At 38.0% G+C, this 20,798-nt stretch overlaps 1 protein-coding gene across 2 annotated transcripts in view; it reads left to right on the forward strand.

The window, feature by feature from the left end:
* Positions 1-18,172, forward strand: part of LOC127434715 (transcriptional activator GLI3-like) — a 158,744-nt gene extending 140,572 nt beyond the window's left edge. For both annotated transcript variants that reach the window (XM_051687628.1, XM_051687629.1), the window contains 5 exons: positions 8,375-8,524; positions 8,726-8,890; positions 9,470-9,763; positions 11,477-11,879; positions 12,040-18,172. In XM_051687628.1, coding sequence (XP_051543588.1) covers positions 8,375-8,524; positions 8,726-8,890; positions 9,470-9,763; positions 11,477-11,879; positions 12,040-14,402 — 3,375 coding nt within the window. In that variant the 3' untranslated portion in view covers positions 14,403-18,172. The remainder of the gene's footprint in view (positions 1-8,374; positions 8,525-8,725; positions 8,891-9,469; positions 9,764-11,476; positions 11,880-12,039) is intronic.
* The last annotated feature ends 2,626 nt before the right edge of the window (positions 18,173-20,798 follow it).

Below are 20,798 nucleotides of genomic sequence, written 5' to 3' on the forward strand. Positions count from 1 at the left end.
TTCACATTCAGCCATGATTAATTTAATCCAAGAGTGAAAGTGTCCAATAACAAGACAGTTACTGAGATTAAACGAGTAGTATTCACTGGTCATGTGATTCTAAAATGGCATCCCCCATGAGGCCAGCCCTGCCCCATGTAGAATAAAACAGCTTTTACAAGTTACTGGTATGAACAGAGTCCTCATTTCATGTGAGTGCTCATGATTTTATATATATGTTTCAAAATTACAATTAATTTCTTTAGGGGTAAAACTTTTAGAATGTGGAAAAATTACTGAGTGCAGCTTTAACTGAGATTAATAAATGCTGTAAAACTATTGTTCAATGTTAGTTCATGTTAACTAATGTAGTAAACTAATGCTAACAAATGGAACCTTATTGTAAAGTGTTACCTTATATTCTGTCTCAAACTACACCTGTAACAAAAATGTGAAGAGATCGTGATTTTGTTCCTTATTTTCATTTTGGTGGCTTAATGTGAGCAATATTCCATATACACTGGCAAAGTTTGGAATAATGTACAAATTTTACTGTTTCAGAAGGAAATTGGACCTTTAATTCACCAAAGTGGCATTCAACTGATCACAAAGTATAGTCAGGACATTACTGATGTAAAAAACAGCACCATCAATATTTGAAAAAAGTCATTTTTGATCAAATCTAGACAGGCCCCATTTCCAGCAGCCATCACTCCAACACCTTATCCTTGAGTAATCATGCTAAATTGCAAATTTGGTACTAGAAAATCACTTGCCATTATATCAAACACTGCTGAAAGATATTTGGTTCGTTAAATGAAGCTTAACATTGTCTTTGTGTTTGTTTTTGAATTGCCACAGTATGCAATAGACTGGCATGTCTTAAGGTCAATATTAGGTCAAAAATGGCAAAAGTCAATCATTGTTTTGAGGAATGAAGGCTATACAATGCTTGAAATTGCCAAAAAACTGAAGATTTCATCCAAAGGTGTACACTACAGTCTTCAAAGACAAATGACAACTGGCTCTAACAAGGACAGAAAGAGATGTGGAAGGCCAGATGTACAACTAAACAAGATGATGAGTACATCAGAGTCTCTAGTTTGAGAAACAGACACCTCACATGTCCTCAGCTGACAGCTTCATTGAATTCTACCTGCTCAACACCAGTTTCATGTACAATAGTAAAGCGAAGACTCAGGGGTGCAGGCCTTATGGAAGAATTGCAAAGAAAAAGCCACTTTTGAAACAGAAAAACAAAAAGAAAAGGTTAGAGTGGGCAAAGAAACACAGACATTGGACAACAGATAATTGGAAAAGAGTGTTAGGGATCTTAATACCAGTGAGCTTTTGTGGGATCAGCTAGACTGTAAGGTGTGTGAGAAGTGCCCAACAAGACAGCCACATCTATGGCAAGTGCTACAGGAAGCATGGGGTGAAATGTCACCTGAGTATCTGGACAAACTGACAGCTAGAATGCCAAGGATCTGCAAAGCTGTCATTGCTGCATGTGGAGGATTTTTTGATGAGAACTCTTTCGTTTGAGAAGTTCTGAACATTTATTCACTAACGTAGCATTCAACTGATCACAATGTATAGTCAGGACATTAATAATGTGAAAAATTACTATTACAGTTTGAAAAAAAGTACCAATTTCTTTCCATAAGAGCAAAACCTGTACATTATTCCAAACTTTTGGCCGCCAGTGTATGTTCCACCACAGGGATTTTTATTTTTATTTAATTTTTTGGGAAAAACCTTTAAGCATTCTTCATAAACTTTGAATTGTCCATGTCACTTACGTCAGTACTATCGTTCTGCAATTCGACTCAAACCACGTTTTGTTGCAGTTACCTAAAAAAGTTACCAGTCAACTGGCAAGTCAATTCCTAATCCTAACCAACTCTTACTCTCTCCGGCCCTCTACACACATGGTGGTTGAGACTGATGGTGGCGCTGTAGGGTGGTCTGTGTCAGTGTGTGTGTGTGTGTGTGTGTGTGTGTGTGTGTGTGTGTGTATGGTAAGAAAAGCTCTGTACTCTTTCTCTGTGCCGGGGGAGATAAACTAGGGCTGAGTGGGAAGGCGGACCCCACTCTAGCTGCTGGCAAAGACCCTTTAATTGCAAAATGTAGATTTTTTTGATCAGGCAGAGGATTAGACACCTTATCTGTCTGGAGTATCTTATGCTGAGATGAAAAGGCTGTGCTGAATTACACATGCCAATTTACTCCCCCTCGCACACATTACTATTGTAACTCTCTCATACTCACTCTCTTGCTTGCTCTCCATCTTTTTATGTATCTTGTCAGCTTTTCCCGCTTCTTTCATTGCACACCAGTGACTGAAATGAGAAAAGGGAGCATGATTTATTAGTGTATGTTTGATAATGCTAAACGCTGTTGTGGGTCCCATAGCTTTGTGAAATTGCCGTGTAAACAGGCTCTTTTCATGCATGGCTGCATTTTAATGGTGCAGGCCTCAGCCTAAAAAAATTGCCATATAAGAAGACAACATAGATGAATTGAAGTGACAATAAAGAAGCTGCAAATTAGGGCACTTATGCATGTGTGCGCCATGATGAAAAGCCATGACATGAAAATAGTCTAGTTTAGCTTTTTGCAACGAAATATACAGTGGGGTTCAAAAGACCTCTGGTGAAAATGTTTCTATTTTGCATTTTTCTAATTGTCTGATTTATTTATTTTTTTCCATTACAAATAATTAATAAGAAGTGGAATTTAAAAATGTACATATTTCTTTTTATTTGGTATGTCCCCATTTTGCATTAATGACAGCATGCACTCAAGCTGGATTCTACAAGTTTGCGATCCATATTATCCAGGTATGATTTGAGAATATTCCAAAGAGAATCTTGTGTGCTTCAGTTTATTTTTAGGTCTATATTACATTTTGAATCCCAGATTTTCAATGTGGACTTTGGCACTCCACTGTATATCTGAATTCATGCCTCATTGTGTATGTGTATGTGCGTGTTTGTATTTGCATGCATCAAACAAATAAAAGTAAGCATCTTGTTCCTTCCTTTGAGTCTGGAAGTCCCAGCAGTTGCTCTGTTCTGTGTTGTTGCCCTGTTCTGTGGCATACTGAAGATGAATAGATCTCTCCTCTGAGCCGCTCGTGTAGCATCAGCACCTGTTAGTATATTTTCCCCGGCCGCAGCCCCGTTCGCTTACAACAACGCTATCATCCGCTCAATAACCATTGCCATTACATCAGGCCATTAGGGCATTAGTGTCACATCAAACCCCCCCCCCCAACACTTCCCTCTCTGCCTCTTCCATCCTTTTATCAGTGAAGCCGGGTCATGCATCACGCACGACAGCATTAAGCTCATTTGTACAAGCCAGTGTAACAGCATTCAGGGATGTTTTGCAATCTCTCTCTGCCTCTCTTTCTCCACATTATCGAACGGCCGGCCCAGCAGACGGATCACATGCCACAGGGAATCCCTCTTGGAGCTGGGTATAAAATGAGGGATGAATGAATGAAAAGAGTTTTTACATTGAGTGGTGACATTTATTCATTAATCCAAGTGCCTGCACTCAGAGATTTTACCTTTCCATAGAACTGTATGGAATTGGTGATTTCAGAAAACTTCACAGAATTTAAACACCTTCATTCACAAGGTTGGACGCATTCCCTTGCATGTTGGTTTATTAGATTTCAAAGTTATTTTTAATGTCATTTGCACAGATTACACAAGGTAAGAACTGGGCATTTAAATTCTTGAGGTAGACTCTGCTAACATAAACATGCAACACTTATTATCTCAACACGACAAGAAATTTAGTGCAGCAGCAAAATTAAATAAAACTAGGGCAGGAGTGACTTAATAATAGAAATATATCTGTGTGTCAAGTGCAATATTCAATCAACATAAAACAACATCCACAATATCAGTACAAATGCATCTCTCAATGGTGCATTTTGGCTGATTTAACAATTATTTCAGCTACCTATGAGAATGTAGCACTCCGTTTAACACATTTTATAATGTAAAGTTTATTACACAGAATTCTGCCGAAAGCTTCATAGACTTCTGCAGAATTGGAACGCCCATAGTTCTACACATTTTCCACACCTTGAATGTTTGTGTATTAATAATTTTGGATAATTTGATAATGCATGCAGCTCCATGCAAACCATAGATTTCCCTCCGGAATCAGTGCAGAAAATGTGAAAATATGTGAAGATTATTTGCAAGCCTGCATATGTGTAAGTTTGTGGCACTCATCTTAAGTCTGTTTCAGGGATTTAAGCAGTATTAGGGGCCGTTCAAACTGAACATGTTTTTGCATCTGTTTTTCAATTGGTTTTCTAAGTAAACATGCGCTAGATTGACATCTTTGACCATTTCATCATGTCTCGCTGTTTTTTCAGCATCTTGTGCAGGAGCACCGTGTTTTTTTGGACACTGTGTCAAGTTAAAAAGAACTTAAACTTTTTAAAACGTGTCTCGAGTCACGTGCGTTCTGCTCTCTTCGCTGCGCTTTATCTAGTTTTTTTGTACGCAAGAATGCTCTCGGTCTGAACAGCCCCTTACTGATTACATTAAATCTATGTACTGAACATGGCAATGGAGTGTTGGCTAAAGGCATCACAATTTTATGTGTAGTTGAAGACATTTTCGAAATTCACCTTCCCAGCCAAGAAGACAATAGAGAACTATGTTGATTAATGCATTGTGTTCGATTTTATTAATGTAAAATCATCAGGAGATCAAAAAGGTTGTTTCTGGCTGATATTGATGGGCAGTTACTCTCAGTTAAGATCTGGAATTCTTATGGTGATCAATTGGCATAAATTCAAACCCAGTCTGGTGATTGAAGGTCTTCCCAGACTGCCTTTGTTTCAAAGGATGCAAGGTTTGAATGACAGTCCAACTTGGACGTCTAGTGAAGTGGAAGTGCAAATGTGGAGGGTTCACATGCACACACTCTCACTAGCACACACAAATGTGCATGTTCCTCACCCAAACTCTGTGAAAGTTTGGCTGAAACTGCGGCGAGGTGACAGGGATGGCTGTGATGCAGGCTGCCTTTGTGTCATGAAGAAGAATAGAGGATGAGCTCCTCTCTCTGTCTCTACCGCCACCTCTCACTCTTTTTTAGATGCCGTTTCACTCTCCCTTTTCTTGGCCTTCCTACTGTCACTCTGCTCTGTCCCATCTTCTACTCTGTATGTGAGGGAATTCAACTCACTCGCTTTCTTTTTCTCTTTTGTCTTTCTCTCTCAAGCTCCTCTCTCCCGTCATCCTTCTCTCTGCTTTTGTCTTTCTTTCTCTCACATATTTTCCCTGTCTCGCCAAGATCTTTCTATCTCTTTTGCTCCCACTTGGAGATAGGGATGGGTAGTAGTCGACTAGTTGTCCAACAACCATTTTGACTTGCAAGGTCAAATTGTTTTAGTTTTTATTATTATTATTATTTTAGTTTTTATATTTTTAGTTGGTAATTATTGAGCTGACACACTGTACTTTAAGCCGTGATCACACTAGGCTATGAGTATACAAAATGACTTCCGAACCTGCAATAAATGACATGATGTCATGCTCTACGGCTTTTATTTTTAATAAAAAACTATTCACAAATAAAAAGGGGTCTGTAAAACCCTCTCAGAAAAGTTGTCCTTAAATTAATCTCTTTCAAAGCACTGACACTATAGCAATGAAAATGCTAATGGATGTCTTTTTGAGCGACTTATGCCAGGAACATTGGGTTTTAATAAAAAATGGTTCAAAATTGAGAAATGCCTTGAGGCTGTCTACACTGGACCCGTCGAAACTAACCTTCTAAACCATTTATTTGTCTTGTTGGCAGGAGTAGCACCAGCCCTTGTGGCTCAAAATGGCCATTTACCAGTGGTCGCCCGTGCATTTTAAGTCTAGGCCTTCAGTGCAATTCATGCCATTGAGAAGACATCATTTCACTATTAATAAGACACCCTGTGCCTATGGATATCATACATTACAGTCACAGTCAGCGAATAATACAAATTGACATTTTAAAAACAAGTCCAAGCACGAAAGCCACCACCAAGGAGGTCTAATACCAGGAAAAAGCTATATAATAATATTTGCGATTTAAATGTTGCTTGCAATAAAAAAAAAAACAATTGTAAGGGTACACAGTTACTTTTCAATACTTGAACCGACACTGAATGCTCTGGCCAGCCTGATTTACATGTAGAAATCTCCTGATGTTGCTATAACAATGCAAAAAGCACTTACCAATTTGCTTGAAGTAAAAATCAACCCTCCTTTCCTGTTTATGTCTTGGTTTTTTAAATCCATAAGGATCTCTTTCTCAATGGCGATAGCGGCAGTGATGACAGCCGACTCGTCAGTTATATATAGCTCTCTTCGCTTTCAAATTACTTTAATACAGTTGGTGCGACGGGACTTACGAATCCAGTGTAGACAGCATTATTGTTTATAATGGGAGTGATTTGCTTTTGTCGCACCGCTCGCATCTGTTGTAGACAGGATAAGTTGCGTGTTTGATCGGGGTCAGGGAAACCTAAACCCAGCCTTATTATTCAGAGCCTCCTTAAGACTGATTATTTTACTAGTCATTCAGGTAGCCCACCAACTTTTTCAGTTTTTGAATTGATTTAGAATTTTTTTTTTTTTTTTGCACATTCCCACTTGGAGATGCACCATTGCTTTGGAATGCATTAATCCTTCTTGCTTGAGTCAGGATATTGTGTCTGTCCCTTTGAAATCCAATGGCTTCAGGACAGGAAAAGCACTCATAAGTGCCGCATACTGTTGTCTTTGTGTGGATGCCACATGTTGACCTCATCCGCTCAATGCCTTTCATGAAAGTATGTGTGTTTTCCTTTGAAACCTTCAACCTTTTGTAACTCTCTTGCTGTGCAAGTGTGTGCACAACAGAGACAGTGAGAGTCAACCAGACAAACAGAAAAAGGGGTTATGTAGAGAAAATGAGAAGGACCAAGTCAGAGGCAGCATGTTGAGAAAAATATAGAAAAAACACAACAGGGATTTGATGGCTTGAAACAGAGAGAGGGGACAATTGAAAGTAAGAGAGAAAGTTGATGTTGATATTGGGGTTTGGTTAAGCTAGAGGTGACTGTATCAACAAGACGGGTGAATGAATGTGAAGGGTTGCAGTTGGACAGCCTTGGCATTAGAGATGCTTTCACTAAACTTTTGATATCTTTCACCTCCAAACTCCCCTGTGGCCCAAAACACACACACAGACACACAGACACACAGACACACACACACACATACATACACACACACACACATCCCTCACCCCTGCTCCACCCCTCCAAATGCCTCAGATTGAAAGTTGCTACAGCAGCACAACTGTCAGCACTTGTCATGGCAGAGCCATAGGCCTATAGTGATGGGAGGTGACAGGGGTTTATTTGAAATCCCATTTAAATCGGACACTGAGACTCACAAACCATGTGGTAACCCAGGTCGCTCTCAGCAGACTGAGCATAGAGGGAGGGAGAGAGAGAGATGAAAAGGAAATTGAAAGATAAGGGGAAATTGACACATGAGAGAGAAAAATGTGGTAAGGAAAGGAAGGAGGGGTTAAGAAAGAAAGAAAGAAAGAAAGAACAGGCTCATATAGATGTCTGAATGGCTTCCATTGATGTTAAACAGTAAACAGGCATTTCTATGTTGATACAGATGGCTCTGTAGTCAACTTTAAGTTCCTTTAAAAACTGCTGCTGTTGACCTCTAGAGACTTGGACCTGAGACATACATAGTCTAAACCCGAATTTTATGAGTTTGAAACTCTCAGTTCAGATATTGCACAGATATTTATTGACTCTGCTACAGCAGACCCTGCATGTGCTTTCAGTAACTAAGACATGCGAGCGGTCGCTTAAGGCCTGAAACAATTTTGTGATTCTGAAGACCCCTAGAGGCACAAATAGACCATTACATCATGCACAAACCTACTTGTGAATAATGAGCAATAACATAGTTACAATTACACATGGCAATATTTTTACACATGTCAATACTTTTAAACAGTCAACAACTCTTTGCTTGGCATTTATGTAAAATGTTACGTATACAATTTAGTGAAGTTTTTGCTTAAAACAAGAAGAAGAAAAAAATTGCCAATGGGGTATTTTTTTCTCTTTCTCTTTTTTCCATTTTTAAACATACATCTCACTAAATTTTGTTTGGTGTCTCTGAAGACAGGACTAAAAATAATAAGTTATTATGATTGGCAAGTAAATGTATTTTGTCTTAAGGATGTTTATATATATTACTGTAAATCAAGATTAAGAATTAAGAAAATTATTTTGTTTCAGTGCAGAACATACCATAGAAATAACTTGATGACTGTCACATGGTATGTCATCATCTTCCTCTCACAGCACATAAATAATGACCATATCCATGGAGAAAAGAAGGAGTTTGTGTGTCGCTGGGAGGAGTGCTCAAGAGAGCAGAAACCCTTTAAGGCCCAGTACATGCTGGTGGTGCACATGCGCAGACACACAGGAGAGAAGCCACATAAATGCACGGTGAGAATTATATTTGATACATTCTGCCACTTTTCCAAGTGAAAAGTGCAGCTTTGTTGCATCTATTGAGATTTTATTTATTTATTTTTTCCCAGCTATTGTTCTGGCTTTGGGTTGGAACCACCTGCTGCAACAGACTTGGCCTGTCTTGAACAAATCAATGTAACTGTGACACTTGTGTGACTTTTTATCTCTTCGCAGTTTGAAGGCTGTTCAAAGGCTTATTCCAGACTGGAGAACCTGAAGACTCACTTGCGCTCACACACAGGAGAGAAGCCCTATGTGTGTGAGCATGAAGGCTGCAACAAAGCCTTTTCAAATGCGTCAGACCGAGCCAAACACCAGAACCGCACACACTCCAATGAGGTACATTCACTCACACATAAGCACACAATTGGCCCAATGTTATACAGTATATCAAGCATTAAGCCAGATAAATTGCTTCCACTGCTTTCTGGTTTGAACAAATAGTCATTGAAGTCAACATGAAATCAAAATTGACCATATTTTCATTCTTATTACATGTTCATGGCCTTATCGTGCACAATTGATTGGTGCATGTTATTCAAAAGAAAACAAAATGTTTGTCTTTGTAATCTGGATCTGTATGGGATTACTTGCTCCCTGTTTTTTTAACCCCTCCGGTCCAACCAGCTTTCATATACAGACCATGCCAAGCCCACTTTTCATGATTAAATCAATTCCAGATGAATAAAATCAAGTCATTTTTGCTATGTAGAAAAATATCCTATGTACACTGTAAAATCATGTACATATTTTCCCTAAATCCTGTTTCACTTTGAAATATGTAACATTGCGGATGTAAAATGGGCTGGAAATGCCATCTCCTGTTTCATTTCAAGTAAAAAAAAAAAAAAAGATTAAAGAACTAGAAGACATTTATTAGCATTACATGCTGATGTTCTCTAACTGTATTTCTCTCAGAAACCCTATGTGTGTAAAATCCCTGGTTGCACTAAGCGATACACTGACCCCAGTTCTTTACGGAAACATGTTAAAACTGTACATGGTCCTGAAGCCCATGTCACCAAGAAACAACGTGGGGATACATACCCTCGAGCCCCACCCCAGCCCCGAGAGCCTGGAGGTAATGGACAGGGCCGGTCACCAGGGCAACTGCCCCTCGGAGTTATTACTGACCAAAGGGAGTACAACCACTCTACCTCAAAACAAGAAGAATGTCTACAAGTCAAGTCAATCAAGACAGAGAAGCCCATGGTAAGCCTCATTCCATTTTTAAAACATCTCTCAAAACCCATCAGGAGAATATCAATGTAAATTTATTTCAGCCTTAATTTGTGTATCTAATGTTGGTGTGCTAATAAGAGCTATCATATGTGCATGCTATAGTTTAATCTCTATAAAAAACGGTTTCTCAAAGTTTAACATAAATGCTTGCTAGCAACCACTTAAAATCTTACTTTTCTCATGGCCTTTTGTCTTATTAATATTAACTCCAAACTGATTTGACCTAACTCCCATTTTATCCTTCCTGGTTTCATAACTGCTCAGCTGTGGGGCCATTCAGACTGAATGCATTCTTCTGCGAAAAAAAAGAAGACAAAAAAAAGCTAATTGTTTTTTTTTTTTTATATTATTATAATTTTTTTATAAAGTTAACCTGACGTGGTGTCTAAAAACCATGTCACTCCTGAACGAGACACTGACAAATCAGCGAGATGCAACAGAACGGTCAAAGTCCTCCCTCTTGTGCATGTTTACATAGAAAAAGAATGTAAATAACAGTGCAGACAGACACTTTCAGTGTGAATGGCCCCTAATACTTGCTTACAACCAGATGCATCTTGCTCTGCATGATCTATTTAATAACTGAATTTCTTTTTTTGTCCATTATCCGCACAACTTGTCCTCTCTTACTAAGGACAGTGGGTGATCAGGTGAGAACGGTGATGTCATCGTTGGTATACTCTCTCTCCTTTTCGTTGCTCATTCTGTCCTTGCAAGTCTGGGCCATCTGAATGAATGTAGGCTCATCATTCTTCTTTCTGTCATTGGTCAATAGCATCATATCATCTCTTTTATTATTAGTAGTGCAGGATGCAATGCACTTTTATTAGTTATGTTTTGTTGTCTGTAGCATGGTACATACTGTGTTTTAATAATCTTGTAATCTATTATTATATGGTAACGTTAGAATTATCTCAGCTTGCATGCTAAATCTACCTCTAAAAAGCAACAAGTAACTGTATGGATATTTGAAATTAGCCTCTGTTCGATTTTAAATCAGTGAGATGTGACTGCACTTGTGGTTTTATTGTGTGTTCAGATTCATTCTTCAGCTTCGGGTTGAGAAAATGGCTAATTGAAATCACAGAAAAAATACAAGCTTTATTACAGCATTACAAACAACATTCTTTAGTAGGCATTAACCATTTTAGCACAGCAAACAACCTAATTAGGACCAAACAGCCATGCAAGAAGGTCCATTGTACGTGTGCCCTGTTTTTTGAAAATGGAGCAAACAAGCTTACCTCTACTCCCGCTGTTGGTTATTTAGTTCTGGCTTTGCCAACTGCTGGGGAAGGAGGAAGCTGTTTCTGACAATTTTGTGATTCACTTTGGCTTAAGTATGGGGCAGAAGCAAAGATGAAAGTGGTTCAAAGATTGTTTATATGTAGTCACTAAGATTTATTTAGTATAGTAGTACTTGAGAAAGATATACAATTAAATAGTTGTTGCCACAGTCACTTTAATCATGTATCCAATTATGTCTTGTTACATGATAGAATACAATAATTTTAATTCTTCTCTCAATAAGGTGTTTAAGTTAGTGCAACATTGCATTTCACATTCCTCATTACATGTTTCACCTGTAAAAAATGTCCCAAGAAAGCAGGATATGATCAATATTACATATTAAGTTCTGTGATGAATGCAAGATTCAAAATGTGTTTTCTCCTTCCCTCTCAGACGTCTCAGCCAAGCCCTGGCAGTCAGTCTTCATGCGGCAGTAACCAGTCCCCCAGCGGCCCCCATTTCGGCCGTGGAGTCCAGCTTACTATGAGCAGCATTGTGCTTGCGGGGGAGGCGACAGTGCTTGAGGACCAGGAAAATGAAGAGGAGGAAGAGGATGAGGAAGGAGAGGGAGAGGAGGAGGATGCCCCCATCATGGACTCTACAGTATCCACTGCAACAGCCATGGCGGCAACACTAGCTTTCCAGGCTCGCCGAAGTGTAGGACGGCCCTTACGTTGGATGGAGCATGTTAAGATGGAGAGGTTAAGGCAGGTTAACAGAGCTGTGCCTAGGCTAGGACATCTGTCCCCTACACCACCCCCTAAAGGCCAGGCCCTGCCTGCCCTCACAGGGAAGGGTAAGTTTTTGTTCTACAGCTTTCTCAACATACTGTACCATTAAGTGCAAAGTATGTTCTTATGTACAATCAGGTGTCCTTACAACGTTTTGCATTGGATGTTATTGACATCATAATGATCATTTCAACCTCTTCTAACAAGCCTGTTTCTCATTATCAGGTTCATGCCTTGGTAGGAGTATTTCTGTGGGGGCACCAGTGCCCCAGCCTCCTCTGCGTCCTGAGCCATCCAACACAGAGCTGACAGTGCTGAGTTTGCTGAGTGAGCGCCGAGACAGCAGTGGCAGTGCCACCAGCTCAGCCTACTTAAGTAGCAGCCGTCGTTCTTCTGGCATCTCCCCCTGTTTCTCCAGCCGCCGCTCTAGCCAGGCCTCTCAGTCTGAGCATAGCCAACATCGACGTCTCCACAACCTCAGCGCCACTGACTCTTATGACCCTATCTCCACCGATGCCTCCAGACGCTCCAGTGAGGCCAGCCAGTGTGGAGGAGGTGGAGGTTCAGGTGGGGTGGTGCTTGGTGGAAGCTGGGGTGGTGGAAGTGGAGGTATTGGAGGAAGTGGGATGGGAACAAGAGGTGTTCTGAACCTCACTCCAGCACAACACTATCACCTGAAGGCCAAGTATGCAGCTGCTACAGGTGGGCCTCCTCCCACACCCTTGCCCAATATGGAACAAATTAGCCTAAAAACTCACATGTCTATGATGGAAGACAGGCAGGGTACAAACCAGCTCACACTACCACCGCTGGTTAGGCCACGTCGCTGCAGTGATGGTACGCAACATGTGCATGGCAGCCACACAGTATATCAACGAAGAGGTCTGTACCCTGGTGAAGGTCCAGGCAATGGTGATAGGAGAGCCAGTGACCCTGTGCGGACACGGGATCCTAGTGCTTTTGGGTTGCCACAGGTACAGCGTTTCAGCAGTCTGAATAACTTGAATTCCTTACCACATCAAGCTGGTAATAATTTCTCAGATAGAGAAGATTTGGGTCTGAGCCTGCAGAACTACACCTGCCCACCTGGAAGCTTTCAGAGGAGTCTGCACTCTCCTTGCCCTCCAAGCATCATGGAACAATCAGCACTTGAGGACTTGGCCATGGACCAGGATGGTATTCTGTTAAATCCAGATGAAGACATCTTGCCGGACGACTTGCTGCAGTATCTTCGCTCCCAAGATCAAGAATGGGCTAATAACCAGGAAAACCATTTGAGTGATTCCAGTCCCCATAGATCCAAATTTAAACAAGATACTGCAGATGCCCAGAATTTCCTCAGTCCACAACAGCAGCAGGGAGCACCAGAAGGGGAACACATCAGTAAGGACGTAATGCCTATCCAATGGAATGAAGTGAGCTCTGGCAGTGCTGATGTTTCTCCTCCCAGACAGCAGTCTCAGAGGTGCGGGAGATGGTCGGACAGGAGTGGCATAATAGGCAACCCTTTTGGTCGCTATGAAAACATGGTTGTGCAGCAACAACAACCACATACAGATTTCATAGGTCAGCACTCAACTCTTCATAGAGGTGCCCAACACATGGAAGACATGAGCTATAGGTGCAGACATCCAGACCAACATATCCCAAAGCCTACCCAACAGCAGTCCTTCAGGATGGATTCAAGCATTAAGATAGAGTCTTCCTCAACCTCTCATCTAGAATCAAGGCACAGCAATTTTGGTCGACCAGACTTCTCTCATATCTCTTTGGGCCCCATCCATCCTAGCTGTGCCCAGCAGACAACTGCATCACAAGCTCACCCCCAGCAAAACCACACAATCACACATCAAATAAGTGGCAACTTTCTGCTGCAAAGACCAGCTAATTACAGCTTGTCTCCTGCATCATCACTGCCTCATCATCCCCAGCCTCCTATGACACATCCACCTGTCAACAATGGCCACATAGGACTGTATCATACTCAGTCCTACTCCACTCAGCAGATTATCAATGGTCATAATGCTCTGTCATGCCAGCAGCAAAGCTTAAGTAATGGAAATAGTGCCAATTGCTCCCTTGCCAATCAGGTTTCTGGGCTGAAGCTGGAGGCAAATGATCACTTTCAAACCAACACTTGCTCTTCCATTCAGCGACAACAGCCAGCATTTATTGCTGAGTGTTTTGACCCAGCAGAGTCCAAAACATCCTCACATAACATAGCACAGTCATGTCTAATGGAGTCCTTGACAGCAGAGACTGAAACGTCTTCGGAGGCCCTTCTGTCCCCAGGGGTTGATCAGGTGACCAGCACAGTTGACGGCAGCACAGGTGTCCTAGATAATGTGGGTTTAGGTATCTGTTCCATCCTTGAGGATGGCTTTGAGCAGGGTAGTCTGGTGTCTGAAATTATCAGTCCCAGTGTTCTACAGGGTCTATCTCGGACATCCTCTCGACTGACTACTCCTCGTCTTTCAGCTACATTTCACAGCATACATTCAGGAACTAACAACATGGCAATTGGTGACATGAGCTCCCTCCTCACCACCCTCGCAGAAGAAAGCAAATTTCTGGCTATTATGCAGTAGTCTGTGAACTCCCCCAGCAGAAAAAAGCAGAAGAATGGTAATAAATGAAACAAATAAATGATATTGGGCATGTAAAAATGCAAAAATATAAAATTCTATTACTTTAGACTCATTAAAGTAGTTTAATAGGGGAGGTTAAATATTGGCACACAAGTGTATTTTGTGTATGTGTGTGTGTGTGTGTGTGTGTGTGTGTGTGTGTATATATATATATATATATATATATATATATATATATATATATATACTGTACATACAGGGTTGGGGAGTAACGGAATACATGTAAAGGGATTACGTATTTAAAATACAAAATATAAGTAACTGTATTCCACTACAGTTACAATTTAAATCACTGGTATTTAGAATACAGTTACATTCAAAAAGTATTTTGATTACTGAAGAGATTTCTTTGCATTTTATTGTCATTTGTTTCATTTAATATTTAGTCCTTTCAGATGGAAAACATTTATACATATAAATGATGCGATCCAAAGTGCATTTGAACAGCGGTGAAACACTTTCTTACGATGTGTTACATTCATACGAGCAGACAGAGAAGTAAGTTTTAAGTAAGTTTGGAGCAAAAGAAATAGAAATAAACTTTGTGTAAATTGTCAGCTTTACGCTAAGCTAAAATGCTATTTCTAGCCATTTTACATGCATATGTTACCAGGCACGATCATATTTTTTATCAAGAAAATTCACGTTAGATCATAATTTCTTTTTTCTAGTAAGACCTTTGATATTAGGTCAAAAATCATATTCTTGATGCTAATTTTTTTTATTGTTTTCCTTTAAAAATATCTAAAAATCCTTAAAACAAGATCAATTAGATTTATCTTGTTTCAGAAACAACACTGCATAAGATATTTTGTTTTTTCAGAGAATGTATTTTTAACATGTGTATTTTGTCTTACTGTACTGGCAGAGTTTTTATAGTCAAAACAAGTGAAAAAAATCTACCAGTGCTGAAGAAGTAATCCAAATTTTTTAGAATATATTACTGACCTTGAGTAATCTAACGAAATACATAACAAATTACATTTTACAGCATGTATTGTGTAATCTGCAGTGGAATACATTTCAAAAGTAACCCACCCAACCCTGTGTGTGTGTGTATATATATATATATATATATATATATATATATATATATATATATATATATATATATATATATATATATACTGTATATACTGATATACTGTACAGTAGTTATTCCGTTTCTGGAATAGAATAATTTGAAAAGCCCTTCTTTTATATTGCTGTATGATGATGGCAGCAGAAGACTCTAGTCTTCTTCCCATCACATTGAAACAGTATTTCATGTGTTGTTCTATTTTTATGTTTTGTTGTACACTGTTGCTTTAAGTGCATGTTATTTTTTGTTACGCAGTGTCCACTAAACTGAGTAAATTAACTTGGATTGTGTACAGTATCTTTATTTTTGAGTACATTATCTGCTAAAGAGATGGTGTGAGTACGCACAGACTCATCTTGCATCAGGTTGAGGTCAAATATCAATCTTAGCAGGCCCAAGTGTCATATTTTGATTATTCACATTTTCGTTTGCAAGTGTCTTATATCGATGATGTTGAGGTGATTTCATGTCTTACCAAATATTTGACCAATTTTTCCAACATGGCATTGAGCCCAAGTAATAAAGACCATTTTGTTGTATGAAGGTACAGCAAGTGTGGAATACAACACAGGAGCTGAAAATTCTTGATCTTGATTTAGCTAACTGTAAGCCTGTAAATAAATGTTAATATACTTCTCTTTTTTATATTTTACATTTTTCATTTTGCATCATGCCGATCACATTCTTTTTGATTGGTGCTGACAGTGAGCAGTGCATTATGTGACAACTGTGGATAAAATAAAACAAACACTGTGTCATTTGTTGTCATCAATCTCAACATATCGCTTATTGCACAACAAATTAAAAATTAGTGGCCAAAATGTGTTGAAAACATTGGTATCAATTAATGTTTAAATATATCTAAATGTACAAGTGATTTTATTTGTTATTTTGTTTATAACAGTTGTGTACTGTTTTTGTCACAGCAGTGCAGTGAATCCGTAGTGAGATATCATTTATGTCTTGGTTTTCTAGATCAACATGTTTCTCTATTTACCCATTTGCAATTTAATAAGTGATATGAATACTTATAAAAGATCAAGACACATCAAGCTCCACTACAAGAGCTAAAAGATTTTTAGCAGTATTAAAACTATCGTGCAGTTTCTACCTGCATTTGTACAGTTCTTTTTAAAGGCATACTCTAGTAATTTGTTTTTGTATGGTATTTTGAACTTTTTCTGTAGCTGTGTATCAGTGTCTTGCTTTTTTTTTATTTTTATTGATATGACTCATTCCCATTGGAAAGGACTAAAGGGTTTGGGCCTAAGGTATGTGCCTTATTGATGCCTGTCCATACAAAAGAAACACTGCCAATCTTTTTATAAGGAATTACAGAAAATAAAATGTATATTAAAACTGTGGCAGGAGTCCTATAACTTAACATGTTACACAATATGTTACATTATGTTAGTGGGGCATTGAGAAATGTGAGATCTGTAAAGAATGTGGCAGAACATTGTTTATTGTTGTTGTAGTTTTTTTTTTTTTTTTTTTTTTTTTACTAAAAAATTTTTTTACTAAATTTGTTTTTCCTTTAATTGTTTATGATTGTAAATATTTTAAACATATTTGTTCTGTAGACTATAGCGAAGAGTTTAGATGGCATCAGGGCAGGGGTCAGAATTAGTAATATCCTAATCCTATAAAGCAGGAATCCCTAGGCCCTGTCTTAAATTCAAACAGAGGGATCAAAATGGAGTAACGGTGCCTAGCACCCCCAGACTGGGAGCAAAGTCTCAATGCTCTTTTTATATCAGATTACAAAAAATGTTTGTATGATTTTAATAAAAAAAAAAAAAAAAATCAAAATATACAAAGGATGTCTTGGCTTATCTTTTAAATTTGTCATGTTTGAAAAATGAGGACACAATAAATGAATCTTTATTACTATACATTGAAGGGATGATAATAAGCAGCGCTTAATCCTTGTGCACCCTTCATTATGGGTGCATTCTTGAGGCCTTTGGGTTCAAATTTCACCCCAAACAATAACAGTGTATTTTTGTACCATAATCATGGATGATTTTTTTTTTTTTAAACAAATGTAATAACACTAATTTCACTAATTAAAAAACTCTAGAGTTGTGCAGTTTAAATTACTAAACTACACCATTAATTTTCATATAAAATAAGAACATTTTATGTCACATTCACTTCAGTGAAGATCTACATTTCTCAATTTAATTTAGGGGTAAAAACTAAACAAATTTTTCTTTTTTATTAAAATGTCCTGAAATTATACAATTATAACCAGTAGATTGCTGCAGAGGTCCACTCATTTTAGATCTTATCACAAGTTCTGCATTTGGATATATATTTAGACATTAGCAAAGACATAAAAAATAAAAAAAATCACTATTTTTGTCAAAGTTAAGATTTTTCTTTTTCTTTTTTTTTTTTAGGTTTTTATTTTTATTTTTTAGTTGTTTTTTTTTTTTTTTTTAAGTGGCAGTTTTTGCAATGATGCCACATTATGATTACAAACCATGGTATTACAAAGAGAAGACTTAAGAGTACAATTTTTGTTACCTACTGTATCATTTATTTCAAACATCCCAATTCAATAAATCAATAGAATAAATTAATAAAAAATGTCAATAAATCAACAGCAATAAACAGAAATGAACAGGAAGGAAGAGTGATCATTAATTTTGTGTACAAACATAAGACTTAGAATACATATTCTTTCACACGGTGGGAAAAAAAAAAACTGTCTAAAACTCAGCCTTTGACCTCTGTATGTGTGGGTGTGGGTGTGTGTGTCTGTGTGTGCATGCATGTAAGCATGCTTGGTGTGTGCTAAGTATTATTGCCTCACCCTTTCATTTCTGTGTGTGCGTGTGCATGTTGGTGTGTGTGTGCATGTGTGTAAACATGCTTGGTGTGTGCTAAGTATTATTGCCTCACCCTTTCATTTATGTGTGTGTGTGTGCGTGCATGTGTGTAAGCATGCTTGATGTGTGCTAAGTATTACAGCCTTTTATTTGTGTGTGTGTGTGTGCTTGGGTGGTTTACGAGGAAGTTTTTTTAGGTTACAAACTGATAATTAATTACAAGTGTATTATGCTATAAATGTGGTTTATGAGGACATTTCTAGTGTCCCCATAATTCAAATCACTTAAAAAAAACATACTAAACAATGTTTTTTTTGACAATGTAAAAATGCAGAAAGTTTTTTGTGAGAGTTAGGTTTAGGGGTAGGGTTAGGGGATAGAATCTATAGTTCGTACAGTATAAAAATCATTATGTCTATGGAGAGTCCTCATAAGGATAGCTGCACCAACATGTGTGTGTGTGTTTGTGTGTGTTCTCCGTTCTGGATGTGTTATGGTCTCACCCCTTCATTTCTGTGTGTGTTCTGCATTGTGGCTGATTTTATTTGACAAATTCTATAAGAAATGCTCTCTTTTATTGTCTCACCTTTTCATTCATGTGTGTGACCTCAATCCAGCCCAATTTGTTTTGTGTGTGTATGGACAGCAAATGTAGTAAAAGTAACCAAATCACATGCCACAGCAAAGTTCAAAGGGGGTCATTTTTTACCCCAAAGCTACATAAGGGTTAAATACATTATCTGTACACTGTAAATCCCAATGTTGTCACTGCTGGAAAAAATCAAGTTGTCTTAAACATTAGGCCTACTTGAAATGTCAAGATTTGGGCTCATAACTCAAATATCTAAGTTCCTTGAATTTGAGATCCATATACTTATGGTTTTAAGGGGTAATTGTGGCTATGGGGAATGCCCACAATGCCTTTTTGCCTGCGATTTATTTAATTATGCTTCCTTGTCAAAGGGAACATATGGGGGCATTTAAATAGTTATTAAGAGTTCATAGAGAATACTTTAATAGTATTATTTACGTTGTTTTGTTGCAAATAGTTGTTACATGTAATGACACCATTAGGGTGATCTCTGTCCCCTTTGGTCAAGTTGGTTAACTGTATCTCAGTTCTCCTTGTGCATGTGCAACTCAAGTAATGGCATATATGCATTTTTGTGGATAAATAAGATTTTTTTTAATGATTGATCTAGAATCATTTACAATCTTCATTATCCAAGCTGTGTTATTTATGACCTAAGTTTGAGTCTGATCAGTTAAAATTGTTAAGTTGAAACAACAACTTTAAATATCAAATCTGAGTTAAGTCTACCTGCATCTAGTTACCTTAAAGGAATATTCTGGGTTCAGTACAAGTTAAACTCAATCTACAGCATTTGTGGCATAATGTTGATTACCACAAAAATTTATTTCGACTCGTCCCTCCTTTTCTTTAAAAACAAAAGCAAAAATTGAGGTTACAGTGAGGCCCTTACAATGGAAGTGAAAGGGGGCCAATTTTTAAACATTACATTATTCACTGTTTCAAAAGCATAGCCACAAGACACAAAGGATATGCATGAAAACATGATTTTAGTTTGATAAAATCAATTACTAACCTTTTCTGTGTAAAGTTATAGCCAATTTTACAACCGCGAATCAATGACAATTTCATGTCAACAAACCCTAAAATGACCATAAAAATGACAGTTTAAACAACTTTACAGCTCAAATAATACACAAGTTTTAACAGAGGAATTAATAAAAGTGCTTTTATAATATAAGCTTCAGATTTCTGTTTAAGCCCTCCAAAAAGCGGCCCCATGCACTCCTATTGTAAGTGCCTCACTGTAAACTCAATTTTTGTTTTTTAAAGGAGGAACTCCTTTAAAAAACAAATTGTGGCAATCAACATTATGCAACAATTTCTGTCAATTGAGCTTAACTTGTATTGAACCCAGAACATTCCTTTAACTTAAATAGGCAAGTTCATTCTATATGGACACCAAGTTAAGTGGACATAAATACACATTTTGGAGATGCCATTACTCAATTCATTTGAGGAAAGGAGTTTACGCAATCAATTGAGTAGAGTCAACTTATTAGGGTTTTCAGTATAGGTGACACTAGACAGAGCTTAAATGCAACAATTATTTATGAATAGCTTAAAATAAAATATCAATATGTATAATGTGTAATATTGTAACCTTTGATGGATGTGACGAGAGCAGGATCTAAATGTAGCAACTTTAATGATGAATAAAACAAAATACAAGACTGGATAAATGCAGAACAGGGCAAAACTAGGAACCAGGAAACAAGAACAAAACATAAACAGGCTAGATCTCGGAGCATGAACTGGATAAACACACATAATAAAAGGTTAAACAGACAATATACACACACACACACACACACACACACACAGAT

Source organism: Myxocyprinus asiaticus, chromosome 44, assembly GCF_019703515.2.
Source record: "Myxocyprinus asiaticus isolate MX2 ecotype Aquarium Trade chromosome 44, UBuf_Myxa_2, whole genome shotgun sequence".
In the NCBI taxonomy this organism is placed as follows: Eukaryota; Metazoa; Chordata; class Actinopteri; order Cypriniformes; family Catostomidae; genus Myxocyprinus; species Myxocyprinus asiaticus.